The sequence below is a fragment of the Bubalus bubalis genome, chromosome 3, assembly GCF_019923935.1.
Source record: "Bubalus bubalis isolate 160015118507 breed Murrah chromosome 3, NDDB_SH_1, whole genome shotgun sequence".
NCBI lineage: Eukaryota > Metazoa > Chordata > Mammalia > Artiodactyla > Bovidae > Bubalus > Bubalus bubalis.
The window spans coordinates 61,894,589-61,919,927 of record NC_059159.1 but is presented as its reverse complement, the minus strand read 5'-3'; the positions used below and the strand labels follow the sequence as shown (position 1 = coordinate 61,919,927).

The 25,339-nt window shown below is 37.6% G+C and overlaps 1 protein-coding gene across 1 annotated transcript in view; it reads right to left on the bottom strand.

The window, feature by feature from the left end:
- The window catches only part of CA10 (carbonic anhydrase 10), an 840,788-nt gene that overhangs the window by 495,422 nt on the left and 320,027 nt on the right, over positions 1–25,339 (bottom strand). Inside the window, exon 5 of the mRNA XM_025281290.3 lies at positions 5,284–5,426. Within this exon, the coding sequence (XP_025137075.1) occupies positions 5,284–5,426 (143 nt within the window). The remainder of the gene's footprint in view (positions 1–5,283; positions 5,427–25,339) is intronic.

Here is a 25,339-nt window from a genome sequence, read left to right as displayed (position 1 = left end):
ATGATTTTTCCAGTAGTCATGTATGGATGTGAAAGTTGAACCATAAAGAAGTCTGAGTGCAAAATAAGACATGATGCTTTTGAAATGTGGTGTTAAAGAAGACTCAAGAGTCCCTTGGACTGCAAGGAGATCAAACCAGTCAATCTGAAAGGAAATCAGACCTTAATATTCCCTGGAAAGCCTGATGCTGAAGCTTCAAATTTTGGTTATCTGATACATAGAGCCAATTTGTTCCAAAAGGCCCTGATGCTTGGAAAGCTTGAAGGCATGAGAAGAAGGGGTCAACAGAGGCTGAAATGGTTGGGTCATATCACTGACTCAATGGACTTGAGTTTGAGCAAGCTCTGGGAGATGAAGACAGGGATACCTAGTGTGCTGCAGTCCATGGGGTCACAAAAAGTCAGACATGATTGAATGACTGTAAAACAACAAAAATAGGTAGATTTATTAATGGGTGATCTCTTTTCTTTATAGTATATTTTCCTTTGCCAATGAGATTTTTCCTTTTGCAATGTTCATATTTTTAGTTGTCATCTTACCTGCTTAGATAAGTCCCTCTAACATATCTTGTAAAGACAGTTAGTAGTGCTGAACTCTTTTTTGTTTTCCTTGTCTATAAAATTATTTCTGTCATCTTCACATTTGAATGATAGTCTTGCTGGGTAGAATATTCTCGTTTGTAGGGTTTTTCCTCTCATCACTTTGAATATATTGTGACACTCCCTTCTGGCCTACGCAGTTTCTGCTGAAAAGTCAGTTGATAGACTTACGAGAAGTCCCTTATATGTAACTAGTTGCTTTTATCTTGTTACTTTTAATATTCTCTCTTTATCTTTATATTTTGCTATTTTAATTACAGCGTCTTATTGTGGTCTTCTTTCATTTTATCTTCTTTGGAACTCCTTTGCTACTTGGACCTGAATCTGTTTCCTTTCACAGGTTATGGAAGTTTTCAGCTATTATGTCTTCAAATAAGTTCTCTGCCCCTTCTCTCTCTCTTCTCCTTCAGTCCCCTATACTAGTGGTCTTGAGACCACTAGAGTGGTTGATGTTGTTTCAGAGGTATCTTAAACTACCTTCATTTTATAAATATTTTAAAAACTTTTTTTTGTTCAGTTAGGGTGATTCCCACTACTCTTTTCCAGTTAACTGATCCATTCCTTTGTATCATTTAATCTAATGTGATTCCTTCCACTGTACTTTTATTTTTAATATATTTTTTTAATTGGAGGTTAATTACTTTACAATATTATATTGGTTTTGCCATACATCAACATGAATCCCCCACAGGTATACACTTGTTCCCCATCCCGAACCCCCCTCCCTCCTCCCTCCCCATACCATCCCTCTGGGTCGTCCCAGTGCACCAGACCCAAGCAACCAGTATCATGCATTGAACTTGGACTGGCGATTCATTTCATATATGATATTATACATGTGTCAATGCCATTCTCCCAAATCATCCCACCCTCTTCCTCTCCCCCAGAGTCCAAAAGACTGCTCTATAAATCTGTGTCTCTTTTGCTGTCTCGCATACAAGGTTATCGTTACCATCTTTCTAAATTCCATATATATGCATTAGTATACTGTATTGGTGTTTTTTTTTTCTGTCTTACTGCACTCATTTTTAAGTTTAAATTGATTTTTAAATTTAATCTTTTTTAAATTGTATTTTTAAATTAAATTTTAGTTCTATTTGGTTCTTGATATTTTCTAATTCTGTTACATTTCTCACTGTGTTCTTCCTTTCTTCTCCTGAGTTCACTGAGTATCTCCATGGCTGTAGACTGCTTATCTCCATTTTGTTAACATTTTTCATGAGATTTTGTCTTGTTCCCTCTTTGGTACATATTTCTATCACCTCATTTTGCCTATATTTTGTATTTATTTCTAGTGTTAGACAATTTGGTTACTTTACCTGATTTTGGAGAAGTGGACTCATGTAGGAGATATTCTATGGAGCCTATGAACACATTCTCTTCTGGTCAGCAGAGCTATATGCTCTAAGAGTCTCCTCTATGTGGCACTGTCTGTTGTGTCAGGGCCAACTACTTTGTTGACCTTCACAGCCAGACATTCTTGGAGCTCATCTTCTTGGTACAGGACACCTTAGTTGGTGAGCTTAATGTGGGGCTTGGAGCTCTTTCTTCTTGGAGAGAAGCTCTGCATTTGTTATTGTTCTCCTGTTTATTGGTTGCCTAGAAAGGGGTATGGGTCTTGACTGTATTATGTCTCCACTCCTCATATCCATTTCATTGTAGCTCTTTCTTTATATCTTCAGTTATGGAAAATCTTTCAGCTAGTCTTGAGGTTCTTGTTGATAGTTGCTCTGTAATTGTAACTTTGGTGTGCCCATGGGAGGAGGTAAGCTCAGGGTCTTCCTATTCCTCCATCTTGGCAACATTTCTCCCAAAAATAGGATTCTTATATGCATATGCAATGCAAACATATGTGAGTATTGTTTGAAAGTATGCTTATTTTGGATTTTGTCCATAAGAGTCCTATGTGTCAGATATGAACAACTGGAATAAAAAGTACCTTTGCTTAAAAACTACCATTGTAAGTAAGCAACTTGAAAGGTAAAAGAAATCATTTTTCACATATGATAAATACCTTTTATTGTATCAAGGCATGATTATACCTTGATTTTCATGTATTATTACTGTTTGCATTCCTGTGTTCACATTGAATTTCAGCCCTAACAAAAAACAAAATGAAAACAAAATGCAGAAAAACAAATAAAACCTGTAATTCATCATCTGAGCCTTATGCCAGGTCAAATATGTTCAAACAAACATAGTAACACAGTCAGGTACTGCATCAAAGCGGCTTCATGGCTTTGTAAACCCGGTTCATTTAAACATGAAAAAGAATGATGCTTGTGGATAAAAGTGTCAAATAAAACACATGATGTCTGGGATGGATTTTCCACATTGATACCCAGCTGATCTTAGACTTCAAAATGTTGCAGCTTTCCGAAATTCTACAAAACCTCCCATTCTTACAGGGAGGTTTTTAAACCTTTTGAGTTAGATACACGTTTCTTTGAGGAAAATCTAAATTCAGAGCCACTGATTTGAAACTTCACTTCCAAAATAAACCCCGATTCAGTAAGTAGCATCTCTTAAAAGACTGCAAGCATGATTTAACTATTGCCTATCAAGTTCAGGTATTTTATTACCCATTAGTATATCCAACTACCATTTATGTTTTATTTTTGGCCTTTCACAAATGCAAAGGATATCATCAGACAGTTCTCAGCTCTTCTAACAGCTGACAACACAAATTATGTCAGATATAAAATTAACACCATCAAAAGTAAATGTTTCAAAAATTCCAAACTCTAAAGCATTTAAAAGTTAACTTGGATCAGGAACACTTTACTAAATTGAAAATATATTTTAAAAATCACATAATAACAAAAAACACTGAAAAGCAACATAAATTATGAATGATTTTTAACTCCAGCTATCTCTCCTTCTCTTTTTCTCCAATACATTTTAGAGAGAAGTTGTCCTAATTTTGTTTTGTTTTTTAATTTCTCTCACATTAAGGTTTTCCTCTAAGATGGTATGATGAAAAATGAAACTTATATATTCACTATTTGTGTTAGCTTAATTCCTATTCTATTCCACTCCCTATGTACCATCTACCCAATAATGCTTTAAATCCTTGCATACCCTTATGAAAAAATCCATTTCTTTAACATGGCATGAGGATCTCACCTCACATTACTCTTTCATACTTATCTCCTCATTAACTCCTCTTCAGTCTCTGTTATTCAGCCTTTCTCACCATCTTCAGGTAATCTCTGGAATTCAGGTACCAACCTTCTGTCTACTTTGTGTGTGTGTATGGTTACATTTTTAAAATTTTCACTTTGCCTGGGGTACAGTTATTCCCTCAATCACCCTCTTCAAGAAAGAAAGAATGATTGAATACTCAAATTTGCCTTCTTTAATACACTGGTCAGGGAACCTATACATGGTTACGATGACTTGAATGGTCAACTTTTTAGAGAAAGGTATATATTGCACCCAATTCAAGTTCCTCTTAGGGTTTGCAAAAATAAAACTGAGAATGGAAGAAAAACTAAGGCAGGTTAGTTTTTTAAAGAATCAGAACAATAAACTACATGAAATAAGGTCCTTTTTATAGGACCTTTTTATAAAAATGCTTCCTAAGTCATATTTAAAACAGCACACAAACTCTACTTAGCTAAATAGTATCAATCACAAGAAGATCTTTTAAAACTTGCTTTGTGACCTGAATCAAAGTTGCTAACAGCATTTTGATGGGCCATTTGACTTTTCTGTATGTGTGTGAAAACTACATGACAAAAAAAAAAAAAAAAAAGTCAGAAAGCAAAAAGATTGCTTACAAACTTGTGGTAATCAAGGTGAACCGACTGCATAAGGGGTATATAAACCAGACCCCAAGGAGCCCAAACCCTGGAAAATCAGTTACTAGCAATAGCAAAAGTTATCCATAATTTTAACCTCAGTTTCTTATACATAAATGATTTTCCATTTCTCTTGAGTTCACAACAGCTAAGTCACCTTCAAACATAATTTTCTGTAGTTTTTTTTTTTTTTTTCCCACCTTCAACAACCTACTCAACAGTAAAAGGTAACAAAAGAAATGCTAGATTCCTGTGATGAGAAGACCCCATGGACATTATACTCTTCTACAAACAAAGGCGAAGGTTATCATGGGTGGGGGGAGGTGGGTGGGAAGAAAGGAGAGATGTTGGTATGAGAATGGGAATCATAGTTCAGCATTTCTATGCACAAGCTAGGATTCTTAGCCAGGAAGCCCCAGTAAGATTAATTATTGATTTTCTCATAAACCACCTAAGGTTGTGGTTGTTTGTTTTTCTTACAGGATGATAAATGTATGATTTTACTTTTGATAAAAAGATTTTCACTTTGTTGAGGTTAAAAGAAGCCCCAGTAAAGAGGTTTCTGAGAGAAAGAATTTCCCAGCATGATATTTAGGGGCAGCAAACACTGTTTTCTGACTTTCCTTCATGGGCTTCCAAGGGATAGGACTTCAGGAAACATCCAGGAAGTACAAGGAAGTAATCAGAAACATGGAAATTGACTGTGTAGCGAGAAAAAGCATGATTAAGACATATTTGTTAGCAATAGACCTGAAGTCTGTGATATTACTCCTGGGTGGAAAGACAAACTCATCACAGAGATCAAGGACTAGAAGTTTGGCTTTCAGAATCAGCATCTCCCCTATCCTCAACTTCACAATGGAAGCAACATGGCTACTTACCTTCCTGCCCCCAGTGTTGATGCGAAGGGGTGTTAGAAAGGGATCAAAGATCATATGACTAGTCTCTATGTTGACTGGTGACTGCCGTTTCCCCACAGAGCAAAGATTCCAAGCTGAGTTCACCAATCCCCAGAAAGAAGGAACTAGAAACAGGGAAAAAAAAAAAAAAAGTAGAATCAAGCTGGGTGGAAGGCTGGGGAAACAATGTAATAAGAACTATGGCATGAAAGTCATAAAATCACAGAGCCATACAATGTTCCCCACCCATAGACATCCTTGGGTGTCATTATGGCAGTTTCCTAGCCTGAATCTTGGTCAGCTTCTCTAAGTCTTACCTTAATGATGTCTTAAGATCAGAGATTCTTATTTCAGACTCATTTATCCTATGGCCTCTTTGATGGGTACAGTCAAAATTAATACCTTAATAAGAAGATGGCATAGATCAGCCACATCATCTGTTCATAGATTTATGTTTTTTTTTTTTCCTAAGTCGCTTCAGTCGTGTCCAACTCTCTGCAACCCCATAGATGGCAGCCCACCAGGCTTCATCATCCCTGGGATTCTCCAGGCAAGAACACTGGAGTGAGTTGCCATTTCCTTCTCCACTGGTCATATTGAGGTGCACTAAATATTTAGCAACTCCTAGCTGATACTTTGCTTCTTTGTTTGACAGGAATGATATAGGAATCAACCTTGTCCTAGAAAGCATTCAACATATACAAGGCATTATTCTATATGTTGTCAAGACCAAACTGAGGCAGTGATTATTTTATGTACCCCCAGAATATCAGGGGGCTTCCCAGGTAGCTCAGTGGTAAAGAATCCACTTGCCAACACAGGGACTCAGGTTCAACTCCTGGGTGAAGAAGATCCCCTGGAGGAGAAGATGGCAACCCACTCCAGTATTCTTGCCTGGAGGATCCCATGGAGGGAGGAGACTGGCAGGGTACAGTCCATAGGGTTGAAAAGAATCAGCCACAACTAAGCAACTGAGCACGCATACATGCAATCAATGCCAAACAACAGCTTGGCAACTTGACTTAATGTAACAGCAGATGAATGATGTGTTCATTGATAAGCAGAAAAGGAAGGAATTGAGTGCTGAATGGAAATATCTGAAAGGAAATCATCCACTTATTTTTGGTGTCATATTAAAGAATCTATTAAATACATTTCTGTCCTATTTCCAGTCATATTTTACTCTTTTTAAGAAAGTTAGCAGAATAGTAGTGTAGCTAGCCTACTAATTTTATATCAGTGACGATCAGAAGCTGTTACTTCAACCTTTCCCTGCCCCCTTAGTATCTCTTTGGATCCATGCGTCATGTCTCTGACATTATATGGTCATCATTCATTCATCCACCTACCACATCCATCAGCAGTACAGTGAACTATTATTGCATGTCCATCGCTGGGTTAGGTTGAATTTTGAAGGCAGATACATGTAAGAACAATTACTGCACTGGGGGTAGGGAACAGTATGCAATTAGGTCACGTGTGTATAAAACTCTAGAAGAGGAGCACCAAAGCCTGCAGCAGAGGAAGTAAAGAACATGAGCCTAATAATATAGAGCCACAACCCTCTCAAAAATACCTACTCTCTCAGGAACTCAAACTAAATACAGCTGCTTAATTTACAGCAGTCATCATTCCTTCCCATGTCATGGGTGAAGAAAACAGGCAAGAGAGGAATGTGGCAAATATCTGCCAAAGATACTGTGAAAGAGAAAAGTATTGGGCTGGACAATATGTCTAATCTCATCTAAATTCAAAATTCTATAACCCTTTTAACTGTTACAGCAATTAGTGTGTAGAAGTGGGAGAAGAGATAAAAACAATTCCCTTAGAGCCTTAGAAGAATGAGTCAACATCAAAATTAGGTGGACTTTATTGTGAAATATGGCAAATAACTATTTGGATAAACCATGGTAATAAGCCTCTGGTAGCTCCATTCCCTTCAGTTTAAAAAGTTTCAATTAACTTTCCAGTTATAGCAGATTTTCAAAATGGCAGCAATGACCAGTTTCAGAAGGAGAAAGAGAAGGACAAGGAGGGGAAGAAGTAGATAGGCGAATATGTACATGTTGTTCCTTAGCACTTTCATTTCCCATCATTATTTAAGTTATGTTATCACTGCAAGTCACTTTATCATTAGAAGGTACCATGACCCAGCAAAATTAAAATTTTAAGGAAGCTCTTGCATTAAAAATATGTTTGAAAAAATATAAACTATCATCTCTAAAATGCTCTTTTATTTTTTTTAATTTTATTTTATTTTTAAACTTTACATAATTGTATTAGTTTTGCCAAATATCAAAATGAATCCGCCACAGGTATACATGTGTTCCCCATCCTGAACCCTCCTCCCTCCTCCCTCCCCATACCATCCCTCTGGGTCGTCCCAATGCACCAGCCCCAAGCATCCAGTATCGTGCATCGAACCTGGACTGGCAACTCGTTTCATACATGATATTTTACATGTTTCAATGCCATTCTCCCAAATCTTCCCACCCTCTCCCTCTCCCACAGAGTCCATAAGACTGTTCTATACATCAGTGTCTCTTTTGCTGTCTCGTATACAGGGTTATTGTTACCATCTTTCTAAATTCCATATATATGCGTTAGTATACTGTATTGGTGTTTTTCTTTCTGGCTTACTTCACTCTGTATAATAGGCTCCAGTTTCATCCACCTCATTAGAACTGATTCAAATGTATTCTTTTTAATGGCTGAGTAATACTCCATTGTGTATATGTAAAATGCTCTTTTAAATTCACTGAATTTTATATTTATTTCTCAATCATTTCAAGATTATTATAAAAATAAAGCCTCCATCAGTGCATATTCCTACCTGTTTTCATCAGCGATGTACATAAACAGGGCCAATGTGAGGATCCTGGGGATATATTCATGGCACTGCCACAAATTAGCTGTGTTACCTTAGATAGTCATTTACTTCTTAGGCCTTTGTTGTTATCTCTGGCCTCAGACATAGGCTGAATAATAGACTCCTCCAAAGATGTCCACATCCAAACCCCAGAACCTGTGAATGTGTCACCTTATGTTGTAAAATATACTGGGAAGAAATTACTAAAACTAATTAATCAATTATAAATTGTTACTAATAAGCATCTTGAGATGCATAGATTACTTGGATTATCTGGGCCCAACAAAATAACAAGGGTCTATTTTCAGAGAGAGGTGTAGAAAGGTCACAGATACAGAGAAAATATTTAAGAATGAAAAGAGAGGTCAGAGAGGTCAGCAGAGGAGTTAGAAACATGAGCCAATGAACACAGTTGGCCTCTACAAGCTGGAATGGGCAAAGCAACAGATTCTTCATCTAGAGACTCCAAAAGGAATGCTGACCAGCCTGATGACACTGAGACTCATTTCACACTTCTCACCTCCAAACTTTAAGATAATACATTTGTGTTGTTTTATGTCACTAAGTTGCTATTATTTGTCAGAAACACAACAGGAAACTAATACAATTCCCTTTCCTATGATTTCTTAGGAATCTTCCTTGGAAGGCAGATGTGTATGATCAACATAGTAACAGCTGGTACATATTGCATTTTCAATACTCTCATGAAAATTATTAACAAAAATAATCCAACCCCATAAATGCATTGTGCTGCTTTTTTATGGCAGTTTGGGTGGGCAGATGCTACTGTGTTTCTTTCTTTCTTTTTTTTTTTCTTTAATTAATTTATTTTAATTGGAGGCTAATTATTTTACAATATTGTATTGGTTTTGCTATACATCAACATGAATCCTCCACGGGTACACACGTGTTCCCCATCCTGAACCCCCCTACCACCTCCCTCCCCATCCCATCCTTCTGGGTCATTCCAGTGCACCAGCCCTGAGCACCCTGTATCATACATCGGACCTGGACTGGAGATTCATTTCACATATGATATTATACATGTTTCAATGCCATTCTCCCAAATCATCCAATCCTCGCCCTCTCCCACAGAGTACAAAAGACTGTTCTACACATTTGTGCCTCTTTTGCTGCCTCGGCATACAGGGTTATCATTATCATCTTTCTAAATTCCATATATATGTGTTAGTATACGGTATTGGTATTTTTCTTTCCGGCTTACTTCACTCTGTATAATAGGCCCCAGTTTCATCTACCTCATTAGAACTGATTCAAATGTATTATTTTTAATGGCTGAGTAATACTCCATTGTGTATATGTACCACTGCTTTCTTATCCATTTGTCTGCTGATGGGCATCTAGGTTGCTTCCATGTCCTGGCTATTATAAACAGTACTGTGATGAACATTGGGGTACACGTGTCTCTTTCAATTCTGGTTTCCTTGGTGTGTATGCCCAGCAGTGGGATTGCTTGGTCATAAGGCAGTTCTATTTCCAGTTTTTTAAGGAATCTCCACACTGTTCTCCATAGTGGCTGTACTAGTTTGCATATCTACCAACAGTCTAAGAGGGTCCCCTTTTCTCCACACCCTCTCCAGCATTTATTGCTTGCAGACTTTTGGATAGCAGCCATTCTGATTGGCATGAAATGGTAACTCATTGTGGTTTTGATTTGCATTTCTTTGATATTGAGTGATGTTGAGCCTCTTTTCATGTGTTTGTTAGCCATCTGTATGTCTTCTTTGGAGAAATATCTGTTTAGTTCTTTGGCCCATGTTTTGTTTGGGTGGTTTATTTTTCTGGAATTGAGCTGCAGGAGTTGCTTGTATAATTTTTGAGATTAATTCTTTGTCCATTGCTTCATTTGCTATTATTTTCTACCATTCTGAAGGCTGTCTTTTCACCTTGCTTATAGTTTCCTTTGTTGTGCAGAAGCTTTTAATTTTAATTAGGTCCCATTTGCTTATTTTTGCTTTTATTTGCTATATTCTGGGAGGTGAGTCATAGAGGATCATGCTGTGATTTATGTCAGAGAGTGTTTTGCCTATGTTCTCCTCTAGGAGTTGTATAGCTTCTGGTCTTACATTTAGATCTTTAATCCATTTTGAGTTTATTTTTGTGTATGATTTTAGAAAGTGTTCTAGTTTCATTCTTTTACAAGTGGTTGACCAGTTTTACCACTTGTTAAAGAGACTGTCTTTTCTCCATTGTATATACTTGCCTCCTTTGTCAAAGACAGGGTGTCCATAGGTGTGAGGATTTATCTCTGGGCTTTCTATTTTGTTCCATTGATCTATATTTGTGTCTTTGTGCCAGTACCATACTGTCTTGATGACTGTGGCTTTGTAGTAGAGCCTGAAGTCACGTAGGTTGATTCCTCCAGTTCCATTCTTCTTTCTCAAGATTGCTTTGACTATTAGAGGTTTTCTTTGTATTTCCATACAAATTGTGAAATTATTTGTTCTAGCTCTGTAAAAAATACCGTTGTTAACTTGATAGAGATTGCATTGAATCTATAGATTGCTTTAGGTAATATACTCATTTTCACCATATTGATTCTTCCGCTCCTTGAACATGGTATATTTCTCCACTGCTGAAGGAAATAAAAGAGGGCACTAATATATGGAGAAATATACCATGCTACTGTGTTTCATTAATAAACTTCACACCCCAAAAGTACCCCCACAAAAACACAGTGGAAGTTTTATACGAATATCTGATTTGCTTTTAAATTGGGCATGGCATTCTTTATGACAAAAAGTTTCAGGGTTTTATACATCCACTTCACTCCTAAAGCCTGTTTGTCTTGTTCTAACTACATGCTTAGACAATTGAGAATCACTCTTGTTCAAGTGTACCATTAGCTTCATTCCTGAAAGGGTATCAAAGTTTATTTACCATTGGATTACTCATTTTAAGTCAGCCAGAAATTAATGATCTTTCAGAAACCAAAGCCACCTTAGAGGTCATCTAATCTAAATGGCTACAATGAAATGAAAGCCATAAGGGGAGAGAATGTCCTCAGCTCAAAACCAAACAGCCAGAGAGAGGCAGGGAAGGACAGAGTAAGCATCAGTACTCAGGTCTCAAGACTCAAACTGCTTGAAATCCCTTGGTACCTAGCAGTTTTCATACATGAGCAGATTACCAGAATCAGGGTTTCAGTGTTAAGTTGTTGTTATGACCATTGTAAAACTTTTGCTGCCATTTCTTTTTTGGTAAAGCAAGAGGAACATTAATGTCTAGACTCCAGTTGAAATCAATTTAAAGTGCAAAAGTTCAAATCAGTTGCTTTACATATCAATCATTCCAAAAAAAGTTTAGGACTTTAGAAAACCATTCTACTGTAGGTGGGTAGAATAAGCTTTTGTTTCATGCAAGAAAAGATGTTTTTCATCTTCAGGGCCCCAATAAGACCTAATGGGGATAACTGCTCATGAAGAGCTGGACTGATGAAAGAGGTCAATGCTCTTAGAATCACTGTATGTGTTGAGATATAATTAATGTGTCAAACCAGTCCAGGGACCTCAGGTGAAAAAAGGACCTAGAATAGGTCTACAAATGTGGTGTATCTAGGTTCTAGGGAAATGCTATAAGAGGAAGGCTGTGAAAACAGAACAAGGGGTGCCCATACTTATTCAGTCCAGTTGCTCAGTAGTGTCCGACTCTTTGCGACCCAACAAACCATGCAAATCAGGCCTCCCTGTCCATCACCAACTGCCAGAGTCCACCCAAACTCATGTGCAATGAGTCAGTGATGCCATCCAACTATCTCATCCTCTGTTGTCCCCTTCTCCTCCTGCCCTCAATCTTTCCCAGCATCAGGGTCTTTTCAAATGAGTCAGCTCTTTGCATCAGGTGGCCAAAGTATTGGAGTTTCAGCTTCAACATCAGTCCTTCCAATGAACACCCAGGTCTGATATCCTTTAGGAAGGACTGGTTGGATCTCCTTGAAGTCAAAGGGACTCTCAAGAGGCTTCTCCAACACCACAGTTCAAAAGCATCAATTCTTCGGTGCTCAGCTTTCTTTATAGTCCAACTCTCACATCCATACAAAACTACTGGATAAACCATAGCCTTGACTAGACGTAACTTTGTTGACAAAGTAATGTCTCAGCTTTTTAGTATGCTGTCTATGTTGGTCATGACTTTTCTTCCAAGGAGTAAACGTCTTTTAATTTCATGGCTGCAATCACCATCTGCAGTGATTCCGGAGCCCAGAAAAATAAAGTCAGCCACTGTTTCCACTGCTTCCCCATCTATTTGCCATGAAGATGGGTCTGGATGCCGTGATCTTAATTTTCTGAATGTTGAGCTTTAAGTCAACTTTTTCACTCTCCTCTTGCACTTTCATCAAGAGGCTCTTTAGTTCTTCTTCACTTTCTGCCATGGAATGAGCCTGTGGATTTTACCTGCAGAGCAAAGCGGGGCAAATGAACTAAGGCTTCAAGATTCAGAGTAAGAAACTCTCCCTCAATGGATTTGTGCAGAGCTCTCAGTTATCCCCAGACTTTTAATACTTAACTATGCTCCATATTTTTGATCCTTCAGGTTTATAAACACCTGATATTACCCTTGGAAAGAGAAGTGTCTTTGTAGAATGCTAGGAGAGTTTCTATTTCCAAATTTAGAGACTCACCGCTGAATTATTTTTCTAACTCCCATGGTTGTCCCAGTCAAAATTTTAATTTTCTGCCATTTTTATTTTGTTATTTATTTTTTAATTAATTTTATTTTACAATATTGTATTGGTTTTGCCATACGTTGACTTGAATCCGCTATGAGTGTACACGTGTTCCCCATCCTGAACCCCCCTCCCACCTCCCTCCCTATCCCATCCCTCTGGACCATCCCAGTGTACCAGCCCCGAGCACTCTGTATCATGCATCAAACCTGGATTGGAGATTCATTTCACATATGATATTTTACATGTTTCAATGTCATTCTCCCAAATCATCCCATCCTTGCCCTCTCCCACAGAGTCCAAAAGACTGTTCTATACATCTGTGTCTCTTTTGCTTCCTCGCATACAGGGTTATTGTTACCTTCTTTCTAAATTCCATATATATGTGTTAGTATACTGTATTGGTGTTTTTCTTTCTGGCTTACTTCACTCTGTATAATAGGCTCCAGTTTCATCCACCTCATTAGAACTGATTCAAATGTATTCTTTTTAATGGTTGAGTAATACTCCATTGTGTATATGTACCAATCGCTTTCTTATGCATTCACCTGCTGATGGACATATAGGTTGCTTCCATGTCCTGGCTATTATAAACAGTGTTCTGATAAACATTGGGGTACACGTGTCTCTTTCGATTCTGGTTTCCTCAGTGATTATGCCCAGCAGGGGGATTGCTGGGTCATAAGGCAGTTCTATTTCCAGTTTTTTAAGGAATCTCCACACTGTCATGCATTGGAGAAGGAAATAGCAACCCACTACAGTGTTCTTGCCTGGAGAATCCCAGGGACAGGGGAGCCTGGTGAGCTGCCATCTATGGGGTTGCACAGAGTCGGACATGACTGAAGTGACTTAGCAGCAACACTGTTCTCCATAGTGGCTATACTAGTTTGCATTCCCACCAACAGTCTAAGAGGGTTCCCTTTTCTCCACACCCTCTCCAGAATTTATTGCTTGTAGACTTTTGGATAGCAGCCATTCTGACTGGCGTGAAATGGTACCTCATTGTGGTTTTGACTTCAATTTATTTGATATTGATTGATGTTCAGCATCTTTTCATGTGTTTGTTAGCCATCTGTATGTCTTCTGCCCTTTTTAAAAAAGCATCAGTCATTATGGCTTATTGGCTATGGAGGTGTCCTTTTCTAGCCTGACTAATACAACTTACTTTTGAGGAAAATGTGAATGTAAATAAAGTAAAATAGAGTGAAAATTAATTAGTGGACAACTTGTCTGAAATGTCTGAATGGCATCATCTCTAGAATCCTTTTCACACAATCTTTTAATTTACATATAAACTAGAACACACACCAGACTTAGAAAGCTTTGCAAATTAATTTTCACAGAGCCTAAACAAATGGAACTTAACCGCTTCATCACAGCTATTTGTTATCTTGCCAAAACATTTTCCTGTGTTAATGCTGTCGTTGTATCATAAACTACAAATTCCAATAGTCTCTTGGCTCTGGATCTAGTGAGCTATACAGGATGTGCAGTGACTATGATCTCAGCTGCTTAAAGCATGAGTCTTGGAAAACTCAAAGTGAAACCTATCAGCTGCTTTTTCAAAAACAAGTGAAACAAAAAGCTCAAGTTAGTTTATTAACGCATCATGGTAACTCCCAGGTAAAACCAAAAGTCTCCCACTAGAAAGAAATAGCTTGAGAGAACAATTAACTAGAGGGATTAATTCTGATAGAGTTAAAATTTATCTTGGTGGCATTTTTATCCTAGAAAAGAATCTCTAAACTCAGATTGAGCTTTTAGGCATCCTCCTTATTCATCTGTCCTGAATTGTCATTTGTCATTTCAGCAGAATTTCCAGAGACCCTGCTGTTATGGTAGGAGTTTGGCATTTGGAATTAATTTATGGAATTTATGGGACTCACTAAATTCTATGGAAATGAAACAGACTCAATTGAAAAGTGTTTATTGGCAACCTATTATGTGCCAAGCATTAGGCTTGATACTGAGAATTCCTGCAGCAAATATTTACTGAGGAACTATGCTATACGCCAGGCAATGTCATAATTGCTGGGTAGTCAGCAATAAATAAAACAGATATGGCTCCTGCTCTCATGATCCTGCCATCTAGTGAGGAATATGGGAGATATTGTTCATCTTATTGTTTATCTCCAAGTTTATATATGCATATACATGTAATCAGAACTACTTGCAAGTATGTTCTAGAAACAAAAGTTATGAATTATATAATATATTATGGATAGGGGAGATAACCTAGATAGAATGGTAAGAAATAATTTATTTGGAAGTGACATCTAACAGACTCTCAAAGGACTGAGAGCAGTTACTCTTGGAAGAATGGCAGGGGAGAGGGTGTTCAAAGCAGAGGAGAGGTACAGGTCTTAGCAGAGAAGAGACTGATGTGTTCAAGCAGTGGAGAGGAAGTCAGTTAATCTGAACTTTATGAGCCAGATGAGAAGAAAAATAAGATGAGATAAGTTTGGCCGGGGAGACTGGGGACAGGGATTTGCATTTAACAGGGACAGGGATTTGTATTAGAAAGCAACCAAGAATTTGGGCCAAGGGAGTGTTATGGTCTGATTTATGAAGTAAACACATGTATCCACCTTGGTTGGAATACAACCAAGAGTGAGCTTGATGACCCTTGTAGTAGTTTTGAATAGGAAAATAATTGGTTTCTAAGCAACAGTTGGGTTTTTATGAGAATTTAACTCTATCACTTTTTTTTTTTTTTAATTTTAACTTGAAGGCACGCTAATTGAATGTTTTAAAAACACTTCTCTTCAACACATGTGCCCATAAAGCAGCATTTTCCCATAAGCCAAATAGAGCATTACAAGTAATCATTTGAAGCAAGGGATGAAGAGATTCAACTAAGAAAACCTTCTTTTGCTTTCAAGCAATAAACTAAGTCCTCAACTTTTCAGCCAAAGGAAAGCAAATGAAATTTGGTAAAATGAATACTGGCATAAAACATATTTTCAGTGAATTCAATCTTACAAATAAAGACTCCATTTCAATACAGCAATCTCCATTTTAGGATTACAAAGCATATGCATATATTTTAAATAAGAATTTTTCTTTGCTTTTTCCTCACCACAGTTGATTTATGGTCCCTCTCCTTATTCTTAACTGTAGTAAATCTCCATTTTGAGCCATTATTAATAAGCATGTTTGACATGCTCACTGCTGCAGGTTTTGGCCGCTTCGTATTTTAGATTTATATAATGAGGGGAACTGGCTTTGAATAATTCCTTTGCTACTGGACTCTTCTCCACTGTTGGGATGTTGATGCAAATTACATGGAGGGCTTCTAACTAGGGCTTCCCCTTCTCTCATTTGGGAGTCTCTAAAGTGTTGAAAATATTCTACTCAATACCATTCATTTAAAATGGTATTCATCTAAAAATTATGGAACATCTCCAATGAGCCAGTGTTTTTGTTTTTTTTTTTTTTAATGCCCCTACTCTAATGGAGACCTTTAATGGTGGGAAGATAGGCAAGCTAACAAATCATGTTATAATAAAATATGTTATAATTAGGCACGTGAATATTAAAATCTAAATAGAGACAGGGGAGTAAACTGACTCTGTCCTTCCCTAAAGTTCGGCATTAGCCTTTCTAGCAGGAGACATTTGGATTCATCCAAATGTATGAATAGAAGCTGCAAGCCATGCAAGTCTTATACTAGTTAAAAGACGAACGTTTTCTTAGAAACTGAGAGAAATTATTGCTGGAATTTGAATAACTATTATGCAGGGAGATTTTAAGCCATTGAATCGTCTGACTTCTCCAACTTGGAGAGTTTTTTTATTGTATAGGAGAAAGACTATGAGCTACCATATCCTTAACAGCTGGTTGGGAAGAGAAGAAGCTTTCAGACCCCCACACAACCCAACCTGAATTCAGAGTAAGAACCAGTGTAGGTCATAGGATTGGTCACTTAATTTCATACTTTTGATGGGCCATATGAAATTAATTATTATAACTCTTAATGTCTAGATGAAGGGAGTGAACAGTGATATAGGTTATCCTAAATGGTTTTATCATCAAAGAAAATAATTTTAATTTAGCTTTAGAATTTGTTGAATAATTTGTTTGCACAGTGGCTTCAACCATTCATTGAGATTAGTTCTAATATGGTAACTGGCTTGCATCCCTGAAAACACATCAACAGAGAGTTAAGTAAAAGGAAGAGGGGAGTTTTCCTAGCTCTGTGCTAGGAATTAGGTATATATTATTTTCCTTAATCCTCCCCACAGAAAAAATCTTATTTTGCTTAATCCTCCCCACAATTCTGTGAGATAATATGATTGCTATTTTTCAGATGAGAAAAAATAAGACTTAAAGAGGTTATGTGACTTTCCAAGACCATTTAGGCAGTAAGTAGATGCTGCTGTTGTTTATTTCTGTCCAACTCTTTTGTGATCCCATGGACTGTAGCCAACCAGGCTTCTCTGCCCATGGGATTTCCCAGGCAAGAATACTGGAGTGGGTTGCCATTCCCTTTTGCAATCCAGTAAGCAGAGGGACTAGAATTTGAGATTAGGTTTTTTGTCTAAGATAAAGAAATAACCAGACAGACAAAGGAACCAAAGTAATGCTTGTGTAGTAACATGTGAAACAATACACAGGTGTATAAAACAGGTAATCATCTCCCTCTTCTTTCTTCCAATGTCAATCATGAGGTAATTAGTGTGAACAATTTAACATCTTTCACCATGCTCATACAAACACATTCAAATACATATAAATATGGAGAATTTCCACTTATAAAAAAACATTTTGCTTCAAGTAACAATATGCATGTCCTCCATGTGTAAGAGCTACAGAGTTACTCATCCATGTATAAAGCTACAGAGCTTTCATAGGTTGAATATACCTTACTTTTCTAAACCCATTTCATAGATGAAAGACATTAAGATTACTTCAATTTTATTTTACTATGAAAATTAATGCTGCAATAAATACTTTCAAATATACTTTTCATATTAGTAGTATTTTTTAGTCAAAGTATGTTGTTGTTATTCAGTTGCTAAGTCATGTATGACTCCTTGTGACTCCATGGACTGCAGCACACCAGGCTCCTGTGTCCTCCATATCTCCTGGAGCTAGCTCAGATTTACATCCATTGAGACAGTGATGCTATCGAGACATCTCACGCTGTGTCACTCCCTTCTTCTTTTGCCTTCAATATTTTCCCAAAGTATGCACATGCTTTATTTTAATAGATGTTGCCTCATAACTTTAAAAAATACTGGCAGTTTCTATGAAAACTTGTGTTCCTATCATCTACATTTCCCCATAATCACCATGACCCTAAATGCTATTTGCTTGTTTATTTTATTTATTTATTTTTTTTGGGGGGGGAGTTGCATTTTTTTCTTCTTTAAAAAAAAAAAAAAACTTTAGAGGAAAAATACTTTATAATATTGTGATGATTTTTGTCACACATTAACATGAGTTGGCCATAGGTATACATATGTCCTCTCCCTCTTAAACCTCCATTCCAAGTCCCTCCCAATCCCAACCCTCTAGGTTGTCACCGAGCACCTACTTTGGGTTCCCTGCATCATACATCCAACTCCCACTGGCTATCTATTTTACATATGGTAATATGTATGTTTAAATATTGTCTCTCAAATCATCACACCCTCTCCTCGCCCCTCTCCTTTGCTGCCCTCTAAGTAAGATCCCAGATGACACCACCCTTATGGCAGAAAGTGAATAGGAACTAAAAAGCCTCTTGATGAAAGTGAAAGAGGAGAGTGAAAAAGTTGGCTTAAAGCTCAACATTCAGAAAACTAAGATCATGGCATCTGGTCCTATCACTTCATGGCAAATAGATGGGAGAAAAGTGGAAACAGTGTCAGACTTTATTTTAGGGGGCTCCAAAATCACTGCAGATGGTGATTGCAGCCATTAAATTAAAAGACACTTACTCCTTGGAAAGAAAGTTATGACCAACCTAGACAGCATATTCAAAATCAGAGGCATTACTTTGCAAACAAAGGTCCATCTAGTCAAGGCTATGGTTTTTCCAGTAGTCATGTATGGATGTGAGAGTTGGACTGTGAAGAAAGCTGAGGGCCGAAGAATTGATGCTTTTGAACTGTGGTGTTGGAGAAGACTCTTGAGAGTCCCTTGGACTGCAAGGAGATCCAACCAGTCCATTCTGAAGGAGATCAGTCCTGAGTGTTCTTTGGAAGGAATGATGCTAAAGCTGAAACTCCAATACTTTGGCCACTTCATGCGAAGAGTTGACCCATTGGAAAAGACCCTGATGCTTGGAGGGATTGGGGGCAGGAGGAGAAAGGGACAACAGAGAATTAGATGGCTGGGTGGCATCACCGACTCGATGGACGTGAGTTTGAGTGAACTCCGGGAGTTGGTGATTGACAGGAAGGCCTGGTGTGCTGCAATGAATGGGGTCGCAAAGAGTCGGATACGACTGAGCTACTGAACTGAACTGAACTGAGGTAAGATCCTCAGTACTATTTTTCTAGATTCCATATATGTGTGTTAATATACCATGATATTTGTCTTTCTCTTTCTGATTTACTTCACTCTGTATACTGCTGCTGCTGCTGCTAAGTCGCTTCAGTCGTGTCCGACTCTGTGCGACCCCAGAGACGGCAGCCCACCAGGCTCCCCTGTCCCTGGGATTCTCCAGGCAAGAATACTGGAGTGGGTTGCCATTTCCTTCTCCAATGCATGAAAGTGAAAAGTGAAAGTGAAGTCGCTCAGCCGTGTCCGACTCATACAGACCCCATGGAGTGCAGCCTACCAGGCTCCTCCGTCCATGGGATTTTCCAGGCAAGAGTACTGGAGTGGGGTGCCATTGCCTTCTCCATCACTCTGTATAATAGGCTCTATTTGTTTGTATATTTCATTGTGGCAATCTAACAGGAAGCATGGAACTTCACTGATTTAATTTGCTTTCCTTAACTACTGCCCAGGATGAGTATCCTGTCATATGCTCTTTAATTATTTTCATTTCTCTTTTGATAATATTCTTCATGTATTTTTCTCTGGACTATTTATGCTTTTATGTGATTTTTACCTATCATTTGGATTCTAGAAATAATAGACCTCTGTCACATGCTATAAATATTTTCTCCTAGCCTATTACCTAATTTGGTTATCTAGAGATTTTTAAAATTTTATATGGTTGGCTTATCCATCTATTTGTGAATAAGATTCTGTGTTTTCTGTATTATTTCATATTGCATAATCATCTAGAGTATATAAGCATTTTTCTTTCTTTCTTTTTGATTGATTCTTATTTTATTTTTTGTTTATTTTTATTTTTTAATATAAATTTATGTATTTAAATGGAGCTTAATTACTTTACAATATTGTATTGGTTTTGCCATACATCAACATGATTCCACCACAGGTATACACGTGTTCCCCATCCCGAACCCCCTTCCTTCCTCCCTCCCTTTACCATCCCTCTGGGTCATCCCAGTGCACCAGCCCCAAGCAACCAGTATCATGCATCAAACTTGGACTGGCGATTTGTTTCATATATGATATTATACATGTTTCAATGCCATTCTCCCAAACCATCCCACCCTCTCCTTCTCCCACAGAGTCCAAAAGACTGTTCTATACATCTGTATCTCTTTTGCTGTCTCGCATACAGGGTTATTGTTACCAACTTTCTAAAGTCCATATATATGTGTTAGTATACTGTATTGGTGTTTTTCTTTCTGGCTTACTTCACTCTGTATAATAGGTTCCAGTTTCATCCACCTCATTAGAACTGATTCAAATGTATTCTTTTAATGGCTGAGTAATACTCCATTGTGTATATATACCACAGCTTTCTTATCCATTCATCTGCTGATGGACATTTAGGTTGTTTCCATGTCCTGGCTATTATAAACAGTTCTGCAATGAACACTGAGGTAAAGATGCTTAACATCACTCATTATCAGAGAAATGCATATCAAAACCACAATGAGGTACCATTTCACGCCAGTCAGAATGACTGTGATCCAAAAGTCTACAAGCAATAAACGCTGGAGAGGGTGTGGAGAAAAGGAAACCCTCTTACACTCTTGGTGGGAATGCAAACTAGTATAAGCATTTTTCTAAATGTTAAAAATATTTTATTGTTATAATTTCTACAATTTTATCTTATACTATGATACAGGGGTTTAAGATTTTTCCCAGATATAAAGTGAATAAGCCATTATTATTAATTAAATAAATGATCATTTGTGACCAAATTGAGTGTTACTTTTATCACATATTAAGTTTCCATATACATTACATTACATTTTTTCCAATTTTTCTGGATTATCCAAACTATATTTATATTCCTATGTTAGTGCCATATTGTTTTGAGCATAGTAAAATTTAAGACCATTTATGAGATCAGGCTTTCTGCTCTCTTTCCCCCTGCTACCTCTAAAGGCCCATAAATGTTCCAGGGAAACTTGCTATAATTAGTGACTCTAGAAACTTAACTACTCTAAATTCTGAAAAATTTACCAACATGCTGTTGGACAACTATTCCATATAAATTCAAACATCTGGTGAAACACTTAAAATCCTGCAAAACATGTGGATATCTCAGAATACAGTGCCCTTTACCCATATCTAATTGAGTGCCCTATATCCATATCCATATTGTAGACTTTCTCTCCCTCTAATTCTCACTCTGTCTTTATGTATGCATAAAGTTACCTATTATACACATGGCAAAAGTTGGCAAATTGTGAGAGCTCTGCTGCTCAGATGCGTGTGAAGATGAGTAATCATTTGCAAATCAGTGTGTTCACATTCACATAATCTTACAGAAATCTCAAGCAGTTTCAGTCTGTCTTGACTTTGGCAGGTATTTAAGGCATTTTCTTTACCATTTGCAAAAGTAAGGGCTTTATTATCTTCATAATGCATCAGGAAAATTAATCTTCATGCCATCACTGAATCCTGGGACCCAAATACAGTAGAATCAGTCACTAAACAGGGAACAAAAACACACAAATGATCTGTTGGTCTTTTCCCAGTTCTGCATTGGGATGGATTGTTCAATAAGCCTGCATGTATTTTCTGTTGAGATTCTAGATTTAGCTTCTATAACATAGTGACTTCTACCAACACGTTTAACTTCTCTTCTTAACATTCCTATTTGACTCTCGATCACCATGCTGCTTATTAGCAAGCAAGAAAACACGCAGGCATTTCACTAGCTATAGATCTCTACCATCCCCAACAATCTTATCAAAGATCAAATCTGGGTGAGTTCTCTGCTTTGGAATGATTCTTGTCCAACCTAGGTACCACTAGCCTAATCCAGATTCCCAATGCCGTGTACTTTACTTTTTGCAATAATTCCTTAGATAAATTCCCCAACTCCAGGGAATGTTCCACATCACAAATGGCATGAGAGCTGAGCATACAAGGAAGAACCATGACTGGAAAATGGGCTAAATCTGTGATTCACAACAGAACTTAGTACACAATAAGATCAATATAATATTACTGTTACCTTTAGCTCTAGAAATCTGATTCTGTGCCATCATTACACTCTCAGTTCCCATTCCAATGCTTGGCACACACAACAATTCAACATCTACTTAATAGAGCAGAGAGAATGAAAACCACAATCACACACACACATACAAAAAATCACATGGTTCACAGCTATATGTAACTTCATGAAACTATGAGCCATGCTGTGTAGGGTCACCCAAGATAGATGGGTCATGATGGAGAGTTCTGACAAAATGTGGCATATTGGATAAGAGAATGGCAAGCAAATTCTGCATTCTTGCCTTGAGGACCCAATGAACAGCATAAAAAGGTAAAAAGATACGACACTAAAAGACAAACCTCCAGGTCAATATGTGTCTTACATGCTACTGGAGAAGAGCAGACAAATATCTCAAGAAGGAATGAAGAGGCTGAGCCAAAGCAGAAACAGCCAGTTGTGGATGCATCTGGTGGTGAAAGTAAACTCTGAGGATGTAAGGAACAATATTACAAAAAACCTGGAATGTTAGGTTCATGAATCAAGGTAAATTGGAAGTGGTCAAAAAGGAGATGGCAAAAGTGAATTTTGACGTTAGTCATCAGTGAATGAAAGTGGATGTGAATGGGCAAATTTAAAGCATATGAACATTATGTCCAATACTGTGAGCAAGAATCACTTAGACAAATTAGAGTACCCATCATAGTCAGCAAAAGAGCCTGAAATTCAGAACTTGGGTGCAATCTCAAAAAAAAAAAAAAAAAAAAAAAAAAAATGGCAGAATGATCTTGGTTCATTTCAAAGGCAAACATTCAGCATCACAGTAATCCAAGTTTATGACCCAATCACTAGTGCCAAGGAATAGGAAGTTGAATAGTTCTAAGCAGACCTAAAAGATATTCTAGAACTAACAGCAAAAAAATTGTCCTTTTCATCATAGGGGACTGGAATTCAAAAGGAGGAAGTCAAGGAAGGCAAGTTTGGCCTTGGAGTACAGAATGATGCAGGGCAAAAGCTAATAGAGTGTTACCAAGAGAATGCCCTGGTCATATCAAACACTCTCTTCCAACAACACAAGAGATGACTCTACACATGGACATCACCAGATGGTCAACACTGAAATCAGATTATAGTTTTTGAAGCTGAAAATGGAAAAGCTCTATACAGTCAGCAAAAACAAGACTGAGAGCTGACTGTCACTCAGATCATGAACTTATTGCCAAATTCAGACTTAAATAAAGTACGGGAAAACACTGGGCCATTTAGGTTGACTTAAATCAAATTCCTTATGGTTATACAGTGGAAGTGACAAGTAGATTCAAAGGAATAGATCTGATAGACAGAGTGCCAGAAGAAATATGGATGGAGGTTTGTAACATTGTACAGAAAGTGGTGATCAAAACCAGCCCCAAGAAAACGAAATGCAGAAAGACACAATGGTTGTCTGAGTAGGTCTTACTATAGCTGAGAAAATAAGAGATGTGAAAGGCAAAGGAAAAAAAAAAAGGAAAGATAAACCGATCTGAATGCAGAGCTCCAAAGAACAGCAAGGAGAGATAAGAAAGGCTTCTGAAGTGAACAGTGCAAAGAAATAGAGAAAAGGAATAGAATGGAACAGACAAGATCTCTTGAAGAAAATTAGAAAGATACCAAGGTAACATTTCATGCAAAAAATGGACACAATAAAGGACAGAAATTATATGGATGCAACAGAAACAGAAGCTATTAAGAAGAGGTGGCAAGAATACACAAAAGAACTATGCAGAAAACATCTTAATGACCCAGATAGCCACAATAGTGTGATCACTCACCTAGAGCTGGACATCATGGAATGTGAAGTCAAGTGGGCCTTAGGAAGCATTACTATGAGCAAAGCTAGTGGAGGTGATGGAATTCCAGCTGAGCTACTTCAAATCCTAATGGTGATGCTGTTGAAGTACTGCATTCAGGAAATTTGTAGGAAATTTGAAAAACTCAGTAGTGGCCACAGGACTAGAAAAGGTCAGTTTCCATTCCAATCCTAAAGAAAGGCAATGCCAAAGAATGTTCAAACTACCACAGAATTGCACTCATTTTACATGGTAGCAAGGCAATGGTCAAAAACCTACAAGCTAGGCTTCAACGATATGTGAGACAAGAACGTCTAGATGTACAAGCTAGATTTAGAAAAGGCAGAGGAACCCGAGGTCAAATTCCCAATATCTGTTGCAGCACAGAAAAAGCACTGGAATTCAAGAAAACATCTACCTCTGTTTCAATGACTATACTAAAGCCTTTGACCATGTGGATCACAACAAACTGTGGAAAATAATTAAAGAGATGGGAATACTGGACCACTTTACCTGTCACCTGAGAAACCTGTATGCAGGTACAGAAGCAATAGTTAGAACTGTATGTGGAACTATGGACTGGTGCACAACTGGGAAAGGAGGGTGCCAAAGCTGTGTACTGTCATCCTACTTATTTAACTTATATGGAGAGTACACCATGCAAAGTCCAGGATGGATGTAGCTCAAGCTGGAATCAAAATTTCTAGGAGAAATATCAAAACCCTCAGATATGCAAATGACACCACCTCTCTGGCAGAAAGTGAAGAACTAAAGAGGTGAAGGTGAAAGAGAAGAGTGAAAAAGCTGGCTTAAAACTCAACATTCAAAAAGCTAAGATTATGGACTCTTGTCCCATCACTTAAAGGCAAATAGATGGTAAAAGAATGAAAACAGTGACATACTTTATTTTCTTGGGCAAAAATATCACTGTGGACACTGCCATGAAATTAAAAGATGCTTCCTCCTTCAAATAAATGTTATGGCAAACCTAGACAGCATATTAAAAAGCAGAGATATCACTTTGCTGACAAATGTCCATATAGACAAATTTAAGGTTTTTCCAGTAATCATGTACAGATGTGAAACCTGGACCAGAAAGCTTTGCACTGAAAAACTGATGCCTTCCAACTGTGGTGTTGGATAAGACTTTTGAGAGTCCTTTGAACAGCAAGGATATTAAATCAATC